The 16245-nt window shown below is 35.3% G+C and overlaps 1 protein-coding gene across 3 annotated transcripts in view; it reads left to right on the top strand.

Moving 5' to 3' along the window:
• Positions 1–16245, top strand: part of LOC133203768 (plexin-A4-like) — a 56452-nt gene that overhangs the window by 22433 nt on the left and 17774 nt on the right. For 2 of the 3 annotated variants that reach the window (XM_061339557.1, XM_061339555.1), the window contains exons 10-12: positions 2794–2884; positions 3281–3377; positions 15645–15770. In XM_061339557.1, the coding sequence (XP_061195541.1) occupies positions 2794–2884; positions 3281–3377; positions 15645–15770 (314 nt within the window). The remainder of the gene's footprint in view (positions 1–2793; positions 2885–3280; positions 3378–15644; positions 15771–16245) is intronic. The other variant, XM_061339556.1, reaches the window with a different exon arrangement.

The raw sequence follows: 16245 nt of genomic DNA, 5'->3' as shown, positions 1-16245 counted from the left end.
TGTATGAACTCAAGGGTGTTATATCTGTAATGATAGGTTAGCATTGTACCCTTGTCTGTGTTATACTGGAACTTGAATTGATGTGAGATGTATGCTTGTGTGTTATCAACAGATCATTGCTGGCTATTTTCTCACACCATCTCCTTTAATATATTGATGTTATATTCAGGTATAAAAGAGGGAGATATTTTTAGGTCACCTGAATCACTCAGGTGACCTATTGCTATCTGTTTTCGTCCGTCGGCGTCCGTCGTGCGTCGTCCATCGGTCGTAAACTTTTGAACATTTTCAGCTTCTTCTCTTGAACCACTGAACCAATTTCAACCAAATTTGGCATATAGCATTTATGGGTGAAGGGGAACAAAATTTTTGAATTTCATGGTCCCTGCCCCCCTGGGGCCTGAGGGCTGGGGCTAAAACCACCAAAATTAATGCAGTCTTTAAAAATCTTCTTCTTTACTCCTGGACATCAAGCAGTCAAACTGTTGGCATGATTGTAGTAAGCATTGAGCCCTCTACCAAAATTGTGAAATTCATGGCCCCAGGGTCAGGGGTTCTGGTGCTAGGGCAGGGCTATATAGATCATATAGTGAAAGTGCATTATTCCTTTGAAAATCTTCTTCTCTGCTCCTGGGTATTAAATAAAGTAACTAAGTACATAGTTATGAAGAGCAAGAGCGCCTCTTCGAAATTGTGAATTTCATGACCCCAGGGTCAGGGGTTCTGGTGTTAGGGCAGGGCTCTATTGATTATATAGCGAAAAATGCATTAATTCTTTGAAAATCTTGTTCTCTGCTCATGGGTATTAAATAAAGTAACTAAGAACATAGTTATGATGAGCAAGAGTGCCTCTTCGAAAATTGTGAATTTCATGGCCCCTGGGTCAGGGGTTCTGGTGTTAGGGTGGGGCTCTATTGACTATATAGTGAAAATGCATTAATTCATTGAAAATCTTATTCTCTGCTCCTGGGTATCAAATAAAGTAACTAAATACATAGTTATGATGAGCAGGAGTGCCTTTTCAGAAATTGTGAAATTGATGGCCCCAGGGTCAGGGGTTCAGGTGTTAGGGTTGGGCTCTATTGATTATATAGTAAAATTGCATTAATTCATTGAAAATCTTCTTTTCTGCTCCTGGATATTAAATAAACAAGGTTCATAGTTATGATAGGCATGGTTGCCGCTTCCAAAATTGTGAATTTCCTGGCCCCAGGGTCAGGGGTTCTGGTGTTAGGGCGGGGCTGTATTGTTTATATAGGGAAAATGCATAATTTCTTTCCAAATCTTCTTCTCTGCTCCTGGGTATTATTCAAACAAAGAAAGTGCATGGTTATGATAAGGAAGAATACCTCTTCCAAAATTGTGAAATTCATGGCCACTGGGTCAGGGGTTCTGGTGAAGAGGGGGGGGGGGGAGGGGACTCTAATTGATTATATAGTGAAAATGCATAATTTCTTTCAAAATATTTTTTCTACTACTGCTTATAAAGCAAAGAAACAAGTATATAGTTATGATGAGCAAGGGTTCTTCTTCCAGAATTGTGAGTTTATGGCCCCTGGGTCAGATGTTCTGGTATAAGGGTGGGGCTTTATTTATTTAATAATATAGTGAAAATGTATTTCTTTGAAAATCTTCTATGCTTCTGGGCATATTTGAGGCAAACATAGTAAAAGTTTTAATATGCAAAGGTATTTTTACCAGAATTTTGAACACCTGGACCATTTAGTCAAGTGTTCTGGTCCTGGCCAGGGCTCTATTAACTTGTATTCTGCTGAGCAAAGTTATTCCCCTTTGCCATTCACCTTTCATAATTAATCACTGTAAACAATGTATTTGAAAGGTTAATAGAATAAAAGAATTATGCAAAAAAATTTATACAAATTTAAAAGTACTTTCATAGTTTTAATGATCAGGTAGACTTGGAAATAATAGATGAATAAAAACAAAAAGACAAAAATAACTTATCTTTTTAAATGTTCTTCAAAGGCCAAGAGAGGCCAATGTGAGAAGTAATAATATGGGGTTAAAAATAGACATTTAGTTATTAGTCTGCATGGTAATAGTGATAAATGGGGGACAGATAGATACTAGATCAATTATTTTGTTTATGCTAATCATACTATTTTTCTTGCTTTTGGGCAAAAAAGCTTCATTTATCAGTTTATGGATCCTCTTAATTGTTGTATTGTACTCAGGTGACCGTTAAGGCCCTTGGGCCTCTTGTTAGAATTCCATTTCAGCTTGAGGTGTAGGTTTTCTTTTGAATTATAATAAAGAGTTAAATTATTTTTTTTTACTGAGTTGATTATTTAGGGTTACTTTATATTGTACAGTTGAAATTCGGTATCTTGAAGATCAATATCTCAAATACCATGGATATAATGTTGAAGTAAGTTGTAAGTCCCAACGATTTTTTCTTGGTGTTTTTTGCTCTCGATATCTCAAATTCTCAGATTTTTAGACCTTTTTTCTCAGTCCCTCTGATTATAATGAGGTTTGGCTGTATTATTTTGAAGTATCATTTATGAATGTTCAGTAAGAAGTACAGTATTGCAGGTTATTTAAACAGAGTGCTTATTTTGGTGACTGATCTTTACTACGGATTTTTTATTAACATAGTAATGCATATATATACTCTTTTGTGTTATTCTATAATTGCTAACTTGAATGATGTCAGAAAAAAATATTAGACTGACCATATATTTCTCTATATGGTTATATGAATGTTATCGATTTTTCTGTATTTCAAAATGATTAATGTATTTATAGTTTTTTTTTTCCCATTTTCTGCAGATCACCATGACCTTGAGGTAGAATTTCATGTGGAAGGTCACGCCCTTGTTAAAAGAAGTGTATCTGTATTTGACTGCACATTTCACAAAACGTAAGTTTTTGCCAAGGGAATATATAATTACACAAATTCAGTGAAATTGTAATTTTGTAGAGCCATAAAGCAAAGATACATATATGTTTGTCATAATTATAAATGATATATATTTTGTTGGAGAATATTAATTCAAAAAATTCCACAGTATGATATGTATGATAAAAAATTTGTACATTCATGCTTCCAGTAACATACATGTATGAATATGCTGCAGAAGAAATAATAGATCTTTATGAATGTCTACAGTTGGAATTTTTAAAGATTTGAGAACTCAAGTATATATAGCACAGTCTACATGCAGCAACTCTTCTGAATTCCAGAATGTGTATTTTGTCTAATGATTATTGAATGTTTAAAAGAGTTAGTCCACTTAAATTATGTTTTCCATTTCAGATGTACAGACTGCAGCAAAAGTTCATTCAACTGTTCTTGGCATTATCAGACTCATTCCTGTACAACTCTATCATTAGTGTCCTTGAAACCATCTGTGGTAGGCAATTTTAATGTTAAACAACCTGTATTTCTGCATAAGGTAGAAAAAAAGAAATCCATTTTTATACCCCCCCCCCCCCCCCCCCCCTCCGCAAATGAAGTTTAGAGGTGTATATTGGAATCAGCATGTCTCTCTGTCTGTCCATCTGTCCGTCCATCTGTAGATGAGATTTTGTCTGGACCATTTCTTGGAAACTGTTGCAAGGATTTGTCTGAAAATTTGTACACTTATTCGCCATATGAAGGTGTGCACCTGGTATTTTCATCATGATTGGATAATTTTTTTTGCATTTTACAGGTGTTTTTTTAGCTCACCTGAGCCGAAGGCTCAAGTGAGCTATTCTGATCACATTTTGTCCGGCGTCCGTCTGTCTGTCTGTCAGTAAACTTTTCACATTTTTGACTTCTTCTCAAGAACCACTGGGCCAAATTCAACCAAACTTGCCACAAAGTATCCTTGGGTGAAGGGGATTCAAGTTTGTTCAAATGAAGGGCCATGCCCTCTTTCAAGGGGAGATAATTAGGAATAAGTGAAAAAAATAATGGCATCATTTAAAAATCTTCTTCTCAAGAACCACTGGCCAGGAAAGATGAAACTTATGTGGAAACATCCTCAGGTAGTGTAGATTCAAGTTTGTTCAAATCATGACCCCCGGGGGTAGGGTGGGGCCACAATGGGGGATCAAAGTTTTACATAGATATATATAGGAAAATATCTTTAAAAATCTTCTTCTTAAGAACAGCAAAGCCATGATTGGTCATATTTATATGGAAGCATCCTCAGGTAGTGTAGATTCAATTTTGTTAAAATCATGAACCCCGGGGGTAGGGTGGGGCCACAATGGGGGATCAAAGTTTTACACAGAAATATATAGGAAAATATCTTTGAAAACCTTCTTCTCAAGATCAGCAAAGCCATGATTGGTCATATTTATATGGAAGCATCCGGAGGTAGTGTTGATTCAAGTTTGTTCAAATCATGACCCCCGAAGGTAGGGTGGGGCCACAATGGGTGATCAAAGTTTACAGAGAAATATATTGGAAAAAATCTTCTTCTCAAGAACAGAAAAGCCATGATTAGTCAAATTGATATGGAGGCATCCATGGGTAATGTAGAATGAAATTTGTTCAAATGAGGGCCCCCGGGGGTAGGTTGGGGCCAAAATGGGGGATCAAATTTTTACGAATGAAAATATGGGAAAAAATCTTCTGCTCAAGAACAGCAAAGCCATTTGTTATATTAATATAAAAGCATCATCAGGTAGTTTAAAATTCAACACCCTCCCCCGACCCCCCCCCCTCCCCCCCCCCCCCCCTAAACTTTTCAATACTGAACTGATTTTTGCTTTTTAGCTCACCTGAGCCAAAGGCTCAAGTGAGCTTTTCTGATCAAAATTTGTCCGTTGTCTATCGTCGTTGTCGGCGTTGTCGTTGGCCTTGGCGTTGTTGTAAACTTTTCACATTTTCATCTTCTTCTAAAGAACCACTGGGCCAAATTCAACCAAACTTGCCACAAAGTATCCTTGGGTGAAGGGGATTCAAGTTTGTTCAAATGAAGGGCCATGCCCTCTTTCAAGGGGAGATAATTAGGAATAAGTGAAAAAAATAATGGCATCATTTAAAAATCTTCTTCTCAAGAACCACTGGCCAGGAAAGATGAAACTTATGTGGAAACATCCTCAGGTAGTGTAGATTCAAGTTTGTTCAAATCATGACCCCCGGGGGTAGGGTGGGGCCACAATGGGGGATTAAAAGTTTTACATAGAAATATATAGGAAAATATCTTTAAAAATCTTCTTCTTAAGAACAGCAAAGCCATGATTGGTCATATTTATATGAAAGCATCCTCAGGTAGTGTAGATTCAAGTTTGTTCAAATCATGACCCCCGGGGATAGGGTGGGGCCACAATGGGGGATCAAAGTTTTACATAGAAATATATAGGAAAATATCTTTAAAAATCTTCTTCTTAAGAACAGCAAAGCCATGATTGGTCATATTTATATGAAAGCATCCTCAGGTACTGTAGATTCAAGTTTGTTCAAATCATGACCCCCGGGGGTAGGGTGAGGCCACAATGGGGGATCAAAGTTTGACATAGAAATATATAGGAAAATATCTTTAAAAATCTTCTTCTTAAGAACAGCAAAGCCATGATTGGTCATATTTATATGAAAGCATCCTCAGGTAGTGTAGATTCAAGTTTGTTCAAATCATGACCCCCGGGGGTAGGGTGAGGCCACAATGGGGGATCAAAGTTTGACATAGAAATATATAGGAAAATATCTTTAAAATCTTCTTCTTAAGAACAGCAAAGCCATGATTGGTCATATTTATATGGAAGCATCCTTAGGTAGTGTAGATTCAAGTTTGTTCAAATCATGACCCCGGGGGTAGGGTGAGGCCACAATGGGGGATCAAAGTTTGACATAGAAATATATAGGAAAATATCTTTAAAAATCTTCTTCTTAAGAACAGCAAAGCCATGATTGGTCATATTTATGTAGAAGCATCCTCAGGTAGTGTAGATTCAAGTTTGTTCAAATCATGACCCCTGGGGGTAGGGTGGGGCCACAATGGTGGGTCAAAGTTTTTCGTAAGAGTATATAGAAAAAAACTTTAAAAATCTTCTTCTCAAGATAAGCAAAGACATGATTGATCATATTTATATGGAAGCATCCTCAGGTAGTGTAGATTCAAGTTTGTTCAAATCATGACCCCTGGAGGTAGGATGGGGCCACAATGGGTGATCAAAGTTTACAGAGGAATATATAGGAAAAAATCTTTCTCTCAAGAACAGAAAAGCCATGATTAGTCAAATTGATATGGAAGCATCGTTCAAATGATTGTTCAAATGAGCACCCCCGGGGGTAGGGTGGGGCCACAATTGGGGATCAAATTTTTACAAATGAATATATGGGAAAAAATCTTCTGCTCAAGAACAGCAAAGTTATTTGTTATATTGATATGAAAGCATTGGTAGTTTAAAATCCCCCATCCCCCCCCCCCCTCTCTCTCCCCCGTTAACTTTTCAATACTGAACTGATTTTTTCTTTTTTTCCTCGCCAGTGTGCTCAGGTGAGCGATGTGGCCCATGGGCCTCTTGTTTTTTTCCTAGCCAATATGCTCAGGTGAGCGATGTGGCCCATGGGCCTCTTGTTCTCATTTTTATACCCCCCCCCGCAAACGAAGTTTAGGGGGGGTATATTGGAATCAGCTTGTCCGTCTGTCTGTCTGTAGACGAGATTTTGTCCGGACCATTTCTTGGAAACTGTTGCAAGGATTTGTCTGAAAATTTGTACACTTACTCTTTGCCATATAAAGGTGTGCACCTGGTATATTCATCATGATTGGATAATTTTTTTGCATTTTACAGGTGTTTTTTTCATTTTTATAATGTGGTTTTGTCCGGATCTGTTCCCAGAGACTATTGCATAGATTTGTATGAAAATTGTACACTTATTATTTACCATATGAAGATGTGCACCTGGTATTTTCAACATTATTTGATAATTTTTCTGCATTTTACAGGTGTTTTTTTTTTCATTTTTATTAACTTAGTCATTTCGGGTTCATGTCTAAGGTTAGAGACATAGAATCTAGAACATCTATACAAAAATGTGAACTACAGCTTAAAACTACTCATTAGAACTAAAAAAAAAATCACAAAGTATCAAAAACAGTTTTTACATTACACAGCAGATAGTGTAAATCCATTTGTCCCTTGGGAGTAATGAGTGGACATGCATCCAGTTAAAGATTAATTAATGAGTTCAGTGTGGGAAGCTGTTAAGGCATCTCTGATGAAGCAGGTCTTATCTATATCTCCTGGGAATGGGGCAGAAAGAAATAAAGATCTCTGTTGTCTAAGTCTCTTAATTGTAATTTATGTTTGTCAAAATACATAGTTACTGGAACCAGCCTTTTATTTTTAAAATGAGTTTGATATAAAGGTATTAAAATCAATTTGATTTTGTATAATTAATTATAATATTTTTTTTCAACAATCAATTTGCAGAGTGTCATGTCTCACAAAGATGACAGATAGTTGCAAACTATTTTGTCAATGTAATAAAAAACACTGTAATTACTAGTATTGATGTTTTATTAGGCTGCACCTTAGTTTCATTCATTAAAAAAATATAATGAGTAATTAAATTTTCACTGTAAATGTTTAAGGAAATTGTGAACACCTCTCACATCTAGAAAACATTAGTGATTTGGTACCTTCTCTGAAAAACCCAGCGGGGGATATTCATCCCTTTTGGACAGTTCTAGTTGTTGCTGTCTTTAAATATTAGGGGTGGGACGATACACAGGTCTTGCAATACAATATGTATCTCGATACATATAGCACAATATGATACATGCATTATGATAAATTGGAAAAATATTATTAACGTAGTAATTTACTTTAATATTTGTCTTCCTGATATTAAATCAACAGATTATTTTATATCCAATCACATGTGCTTTGAAATTAATACTTGAAGTTCATCAATTTCATTGACTAAATTAAAATTTACAAAAACAATATTGCATATTATTACATGTATGTATTGCCAAATGTCTATAAACAAGTTGCGTTTTCAAATAACTATGTAGTTCATCAATATCATTGACTAAAAATTCATCAAAAACATCACATGTACATAATTACAGTACAATTCGTTTATTATCATGGTTTATTTGTCAGGCCAAAACTTTATAATAAGCGACTTTTATAATAACCATAGTCGGCTGAAATTCATGTCGGACGGCTGACGATACGACGTTTGTGTAAATTATTGGATGTATTATACATCTTACGTTACATATAATTTCGATTTTTTAGGTTTATTTGAAATACAAGTTAACTGACATATCATTTCACAATATTTACTTACTGTTTCAACTTTTTATTATAAATAAATTCACTTAAATAAAGCTTAATACGCTTCAAACTCAATCTTCTAGATCCCTTGGCATCCATCTTGTTTATTTTGATCTACTTTCATTTTTAATTTATGGTCAATTCAAATTACCAATGTTTCGTTTCGTATTTTTTTTTTTTTTGGTTTATTTTTTTGGTCACATATTAAATAAATTAACACAGCAACAAAGCATGCATTCAAATTGTTTCTTTTATTCATCCAAAGTAGACATAAAAAAATTACCTATTTACACTCAATGTCGCCGTATAATTAAAATTAATTGATACACTGATGAGCATATGCATTCAAAGCCGCTTGGACAGACTGGTGAAAGAGTTAATTAAGGTCTTCCGTTTCCAACGGAAGACCTTCTACTGATTGTGACGATTAAGATTATTCTTTTTTTTTTTTTTTCCTAGACGCCAACTTTGACGCTTCATATCTTCCTCATTTTTAAACAGATTTTGTTCAAATTTTCAGAGCTTTTAGACTTTACAAAACACTGTCAGAATACCGTAATACAATTCGGAAATTACCTTCTGTTCACGAGTTATTCCCCTTTGATTGAATTTTGCATGCCTCTGATTTCCAGACAAAGGTTCAGAAATGGTTATAATTGGAGCACAAAACCCTTTGAAATTGAAAAGAGGAAGCATTGAAGTTGTGCACATCGGTTTTTGTTTTTTGATTTTTGCATTTAAAATGGCGCTAGAGAGGGGTCAAAAGTTAGAACGCGGAAAACAGCAAAAAATTTGACATATTTTCCTTTATATCTTGAAAACTAGAAATATTTTGTTAAGACATGTAGAACAAAAGTTGTGCATATATGCAAGGGCTTTCATATTATACAATTTATAAGGGGCTGGCCCCTATGATTAGGGATCTTGGGCCCTTAAAAGTTTTTGCTTTATAACTCAAAAACGGTAAATATTTCGATCTGGATCTTGGGAACAAAATTGTTCTTTTACACTTTTTTGATTTAATGAAAATGTTGTTTTGTTCGAGTATACCATGGGTATTGCGTAATAGGTATTAGAAAGCAGGCCAGGTAAACAGGTAACGTTTTTCATTCGGCAAGGAAATCAGACCTCTTCATGTGTATAACTTAAACATACTTGCTATCAATAATATACCCTGCGGTATTTAATGTTAATTTTCTTTTTAATAAGGTTTAAAACGTGGTTTATGGTTCACTATTAAATTATTTATTACAACTAGTCTTTCTTTTCTTCTTTTTTTAAATTAGATTAATAGTGTTCAAAAGCGGAGAATATTAAATCTATCTTTCTACGTTTATTATTACAACAAACTTTGTAAGTGATTTTAAACTGTATGCATTGAATAATTCACGATCATTAGCTGTATGCATATTACGGTCTCCATGTTCAGCTCGATGTTTAGTTATGTAACCCAACGCTCGAATCCCACGCCTTTGATCGAGGTCACCAGTGTACTAGCCACCTGTGGCCATAAACAAAGCTAGTATTTGTGATCGCGTATGATGTCAATTTTGTACAAAGAGCTATTAATTAATGGAAAGTTATGTTTTTTATTATATCGAATCAGTAAGATTACTTTACCGATCTTTTATATCTTAATTCCAAACACTGGTGCATAAAAATCATTTTGAATTTTAATCGCTGTTTTTGTCTGTTCACGCAACAATACATTTAAAAAAAGTATTGCTCTATCCCGTGTTGTTGTATTTTAATTCATCTGCAATTGTAATTGAATGGGGGCTTCGGTAAATAATTGTAATTACTACGCATGCTACGCACATATTATTTTTACCATCACTCTTGTGAATGTCCATTTATTATTTATAGAATTAAATAAACATTAACATAAATAAGAATTCCTTCAAATATACATGTAGTATAATTCAAGTCTTTGTAATATAGCAAACAGTTTCATCCATCTCTGCCGCTTTGTGTCTTAAGTGTTGTAGTCCAGTCCTCGTTTACATACACGTGGCCACAGAGAGCCGCGGGCACCTCGATGTTGAACAAATTATTTTTTCTACTTAACTTGTTACTGTATGCGAACAATATGATAAACGTGTAATTATTTATAGGTTCCCATTATTTTTTCTGAAAATCAGAACACATTTATCAGCTCTCTTAAGGTTTTACGGACACATACAATGTACACGCATGCAAGCACAGAACATGCACGTTTTATAAGTGCATATGCAAGAGCGCCCCAAATATATGCATATCGAGAGTTTGAAATACAGAAAAATTCTAAATCCCGTATTTTTTTCATTATTTTTGCAATAAAATATCGACTACACTGAAATGATTTTATTGATTTACAGCATATTTTAAAGTGAATTATAGGTCCGCTGAGTTGATCATGAGTTGTTTTTATAACGGGTAGTCCTCCTGGCCAGTCATCGTCACGGTTTGTAACATCGTAATTACACAGGTAAATGCTAAGATGTCAATCCATATATGTTCCATAAGAAATAAATTACCGGGAGATGTCTCGTTTTCTCTGATCATATATTAATTGACAGCGTTTATGAACAGCTGTTAAAACACAGGCCTTTGTAAACCGGTAAATCACAAAAAAGAAAAATCCGAGACATAAAAAACAGAAAATATTAATGTATCTGGAAATAACATTGCCTTTAGATAACTAAAATAAATTAATGTCCGCCGATTTTTGAATTAATCCGAACGTTCATTGATGTGTGTCGGTATAGTGTACCTGTACAGGCAGTGTGTATATTTTTATGAAGCCTTCGTCCAAACGAACAATATAATAAATCTTGAATGAATTAACTAACCCCTTCAGTACACACACATTCGCCTATACCTGAGATCTAATCAAAATCAGATCTTTTTTACGGCCCGGAATTCTGATAGTCGCTGTATTTCTAATCTGATTGACTATACACGTGCCTTTAACAAATATTTTTTAATTTTCTTCGGGACCCCTGCATCACTAGTCAGGTGCTGTACCGACTGAGCTACCCAGGTCGATATCCACGACCCAAACCATTACAGTTTAAATAATAAATAATTAATAAAACTTTTATTAACTAATATCTTCATTTTTTTTTTAAATAAATTTTTAACTTAATTATAAGAAATCAATGCAGGTGCTCCACGTGTCAATTATTGTGATAGAGGTACTTACCACGTGACCTGATCATAATGCATTCATATTGGTCAACTCTGTGATGCATGTGTGTATTTATCAAACCTTTCAAACTCTTTCCTCTTGACACCATCTTTAAGTGTATTAAAAAGTCAACCGACTTCCTGTCAATTTTGAATATCGCCACCGCACGTGTATTTTGAACTTACCAATTTCATTATTTTCATCAATAATAAATATCCTTTTAGCCTGTCATTTTCGGAATTTTAAAAACTAAACTTCACACAAAAAATCACGGACTTCTTGTTAAGTTATAATGCAAACAAACGACTGAAACATCTTGAACACAAGAAGGGTTGGTGAGGTGCATAACTACATGTATAAAATAAAAAAAAAACAGCAAAGGCGGATCTAGGGCCGGCGCGCCGGGCGCACGCCCCCCCCCCCCCTTCCGTTCCGTTTACGAATTTTTTGTATGTAGAACTTATATGTCCATTATCCTTAAATCAAGGAAAAAACATCTCTTATTTGTAAGAATTTGTCAACTTCTGGGGGCTTCGCCCCTGGATCCCCACCAGGGCTTTGTTATAGACCCTCTGGGGGCTTCATTGCAGCCCCCCGACCCCTCCCCTGCCTTCTACTTTGCCCCCCCCCCCGTTATGAAATTCCTGGATCTGCCACTGCAAGGGGCGTAATAAGCAAGAATAATATAACTTTGAAGGGATGTGATCATCGGTATTGGTACTTTTACCTATGATATATACACAAAGACCTCCAGATCTACACGACAGAAATAAAGCTTGAGCGGCAGCTCTGCTTTAAAACATGTATCTACTTTTCGGTGCAATCATAGAAAATTATAAGTATTTAGCAAATCCTTGCTACAAAGCACAAACACCATAATATTAAACTTGACATGTAACTAAAATTATTCCATCAATAATCCACGAACATACATTGAAAGGATTATAAATATCTGTAGAAATTAAAAAGCAATTTGGAATTTTTAAAAAAAAAAAAATGTCGGCGAGTTTCTTATTGCTGCTATTGCGTTGAACATGCCATTTGATTGACAATCTCTCTATATATGTAATATAGAATTTTTTGTATTATTTTCATTCTTTATCTTAATAATTAAATATTACTGATTATTTCTATTTTTATCATTATTTTGTACTACACGTATGTGTTTGTGGTTTAAGTGCAAAGTTAGGCTGTAGATTATAACACTATAACATATGCCAGGACAGACATTTCTACATGTTACTTTTCAAGGACATAGCATCGTTTTTGAAAAGGGGGGGGGGGGGGGCATCCAGAGAAAAAAATTAACTTACCTGAAAAGACTTCACAAGCAAAACCAAAATAGGAAAATTGCCCAGAATCCTATTTCCTGGCAGAAAGGGGTGGGGACAACGGGACAATACTGCAACAAAAAGTGGGGGCCAACGGGACTTTCAATGAACATTACTAAAGTAAAAAATTAGGTCTGAAAAAAGGGGGAGGCTGATGCTACGTGCCTGCTCTTATAGCTCATGCTTTATTTGATCTGCAATATCATAAGTTTACTTGATTGAATATCTCGGAGTCTCTCTTATCCTTTCTACAGCCTTTTAGTTTGACCAACTATGCAAAATTTAGCCTTTTGAACAGTTGGCGTTAGGGCTTTCATACTTCACATCCGAAATTCTTTGTGACAAGACATTTTCTTTGGAATAAATATTTTTGACCTTGTGACGTTCACCTTGGAGTTTGACCCACTTTTTTAAAAATCTAACCTTGGCAATACCTTTTGAACGGTTGGGACTAGTGTTTTCACATTCACAGGTGTATTCCTTGTGAAAACGCTGTTCATTGGATATCAACAATTTTTACTATTTGACCTTGACCTTGGAGTTTGACGTACTTTAAAAAAAATTAAAAGTTTTGACTTTTCACCTTTGACCTTAGAGTTTGACCTACCTTTGAAACATTTTAATCTCATTCATAACTTTTCAACGGTTGATGTTAGGGTTTTCGTATTTTTACATGTGTGTTTCTTGTGACAAGACCCTCCCTTGAGTACCGACAGTTTTGACTTTTGTCCTTGATCTTGGGGTTTGACCTACATTTGAAAAAAAAAACCTTGACCTTTGTCATAACTTTTGAATAATTAACGCTAGGGCTTTCATATTTCAATGTCTATTTCTTATGACAAGGCATTCCTTTGGACACCGTTAATCTATCCTTGACCTTAACATTTGACCTGAGTATAAAAAAAAATTAACCTTTGCCATGCTTTTCAATAGTTAGTCTTATAGCGGTTTCATATTTCACAGTTATATTCACTGAGACGAGATCTTTCTTTGGGTAATATAATTTCTTATCTCTTGACTTTGACCTTGGAGTTGGATACGGATTTGAGAAACTTAAACCTTTGCCATAAGCTGCAATACCGGGGCATCAGTGTTTCACAAACACGTCTTGTTCAATATCCAAACTGGACAAAAACATTCACAATGAATCTTTAAATCATTGTGTGGAACCTGATAAATTATTTGACTCGATCTATGGTCTGAAAGAACATGGCTAACCTTATCCAGTCAATAACTCACAGATTGGGATTCCAGTGTGTGTTATGGTCTTGATGAAAGGTCATTTGGATGAGTTTGGATGAGAAGCTTTAAATTCGTTACCGTCTTTTTCTAGTGAAACATTGTTGGTATCATGCAGAGTGTGACATAGCCTAAACTCAAGTTCAAGGTCACTAAGGATAAGATATTTTGACTGGATGTATGGACTGTATGAACATGAGTGAATTTGAGAAGTTAGTAATACACAGATGGGGTTTGCTCATAACCAGAGTGTGTCATGGCTTTCGCAAGGTCATTTGGACAAGTTCAAGGTCACATGCATTCCTTTATCGTCTTTATACTACAGAGTAAAACATTGTTAGTTGATACCTCTTACAAGATTGCTTATAACCTTATGATATGGCATGACCTTGACTCAAGGTCACTTCTTCCTGCCTGCAGCTCCAACGGAAGACCTACTCGTTGCTTTGCAACGAGCTCGGCTCTAGTTTCACTTAATTATTTCTTAATTAATCGGGCAGTTTTGTAAATGTAATTAACTATGAACATTGATCCAGACACCAAGCGTAAGAAAGCTTGGGTTAATATTGACACTAAATTTAGTTTCAACACATTTGGTAAAACGTATTTATTACGAACGTACAATTCAGGATTAACATAAGAAGAAAATAAGTTATGAAAAAAAAAAGAGTTCGTGTTATCCTGTCATGTACTTCATGAAATAAACAGACTCCCTGTCAATCGCTCAGGTAAGTGCACTGAAGTGTGACTAATCTCCCCAGTCTTTCACTATCGGCAAATTTCAAAGTGAAAATCAAGCCATTGTGTATAGACAAGCGACAGTGCATGAACCACAGGTGTAGATAGGTGTTATCTTTTGTTTTGTTGATTGTCCCAAGAGTGAAAAGGTGTGAAAAAATATTACGGACGGACATTTTCTATTATAGTAAGCGAAGTGTATACTTTTACCTATGATAATAACAGACAAAATTTATAATGAATTATTAAGAAATGGTTTTGTGTTTCAGATATCTATGAAAAAAAAAGAAGTATGATATAAAACCGGTATGATAAAAAACGAATTGTACTGTATTAATTGCTGAAAGTCTATAACCAAGTTGAGAAGCATGTTTTCAATATCAAAATATATTATCTCTTCATTTCATAAATGCCATTATTTTCCAAGACAACTATACTTTCATTTTCAATTTTTGGTTAGGTCTTTCGTGTATTGTTTTGTACCAATATTTCATTGCATGTATTGTAAACCATATCTTAGTTAGCAGAAAATATCAGTATGTATGGGTGTATCAGTAAATCGTCCCACCTCTATTAAATATTATTGATGATCTTTGATGGTAGGCATTTCTTGTTTGTCTGTTAATCCATCTGTCTGCTTGCATTTTACACTGTAAACCTGCTGAGTGGGGAGAGGCTTAATAATGCAGCGTAGACCTCATTCAGTCGGAAAAGTATCCACAGTATTTTAGCCCAGCTACACCACTATATGCATAGTCAAATCATATATTTGGTATCAAAGACACACTTTAAACTGTAAGCTGTGGGTATGCTCTTTACATGCCCTGATGTTACATTTATTGAGGGAAATGTGCCATGGAGGGGACATCTGTTATGATCCCTATAATAAAGGATTTTATGTCTTGTGTTTTCTGTAGCAGGACCCTGGTACTACGAGCATGGACAGCTGTCCTCGTGTGGAGATCCCTGCATCACAGAGCACCGACATCATCGTCCACTCTGGGGATTCCCCTCAGCTGGTGGTCAAGCTGGTCAATATGAAGGTATTTATTTATTGAGTAGATTAAAATTCATATCATTATGTTAAATTTTATTGCTTGTGTAATAATTCATTTTAGGATATTTATGACCTGATTAATTTGTACATTTAAAAATCTCACTTTGAATATGGAGAGTGTGACTATATGTGACTATCTTTGTCCCTAGGCTGGCCAGACAGATGAGATTTGTTGTAAATTTAGGTATTTAGACAGTGTGACTATATGTGACTATCTTTGTCCCTAGGCTGGCCAGACAGATGAGATTTGTTGTAAATTTAGGTATTTAGACAGTGTGACTATATGTGACTATCTTTGTCCCTAGGCTGGCCAGACAGATGAGATGTGGTGTAGATTTAGGTATTTAGACAGTGTGACTATATATGACTATCTTTGTTCCTAGGCTGGTAAGACATATGAGATGTGGTGTAGATTTAAGTATTTAGACAGTGTGACTATGTGTGACTATCTTTGTCCCTAG

This window comes from Saccostrea echinata, unplaced genomic scaffold (assembly GCF_033153115.1).
Source record: "Saccostrea echinata isolate AGI-Se365-2 ecotype Australia unplaced genomic scaffold, CSIRO_AGI_Sech_v1 ptg000051l, whole genome shotgun sequence".
Classification (NCBI taxonomy): Eukaryota; Metazoa; Mollusca; class Bivalvia; order Ostreida; family Ostreidae; genus Saccostrea; species Saccostrea echinata.
Note: the sequence above shows the minus strand (reverse complement) of the source record. Positions and strands in the feature narration are given on the sequence as shown.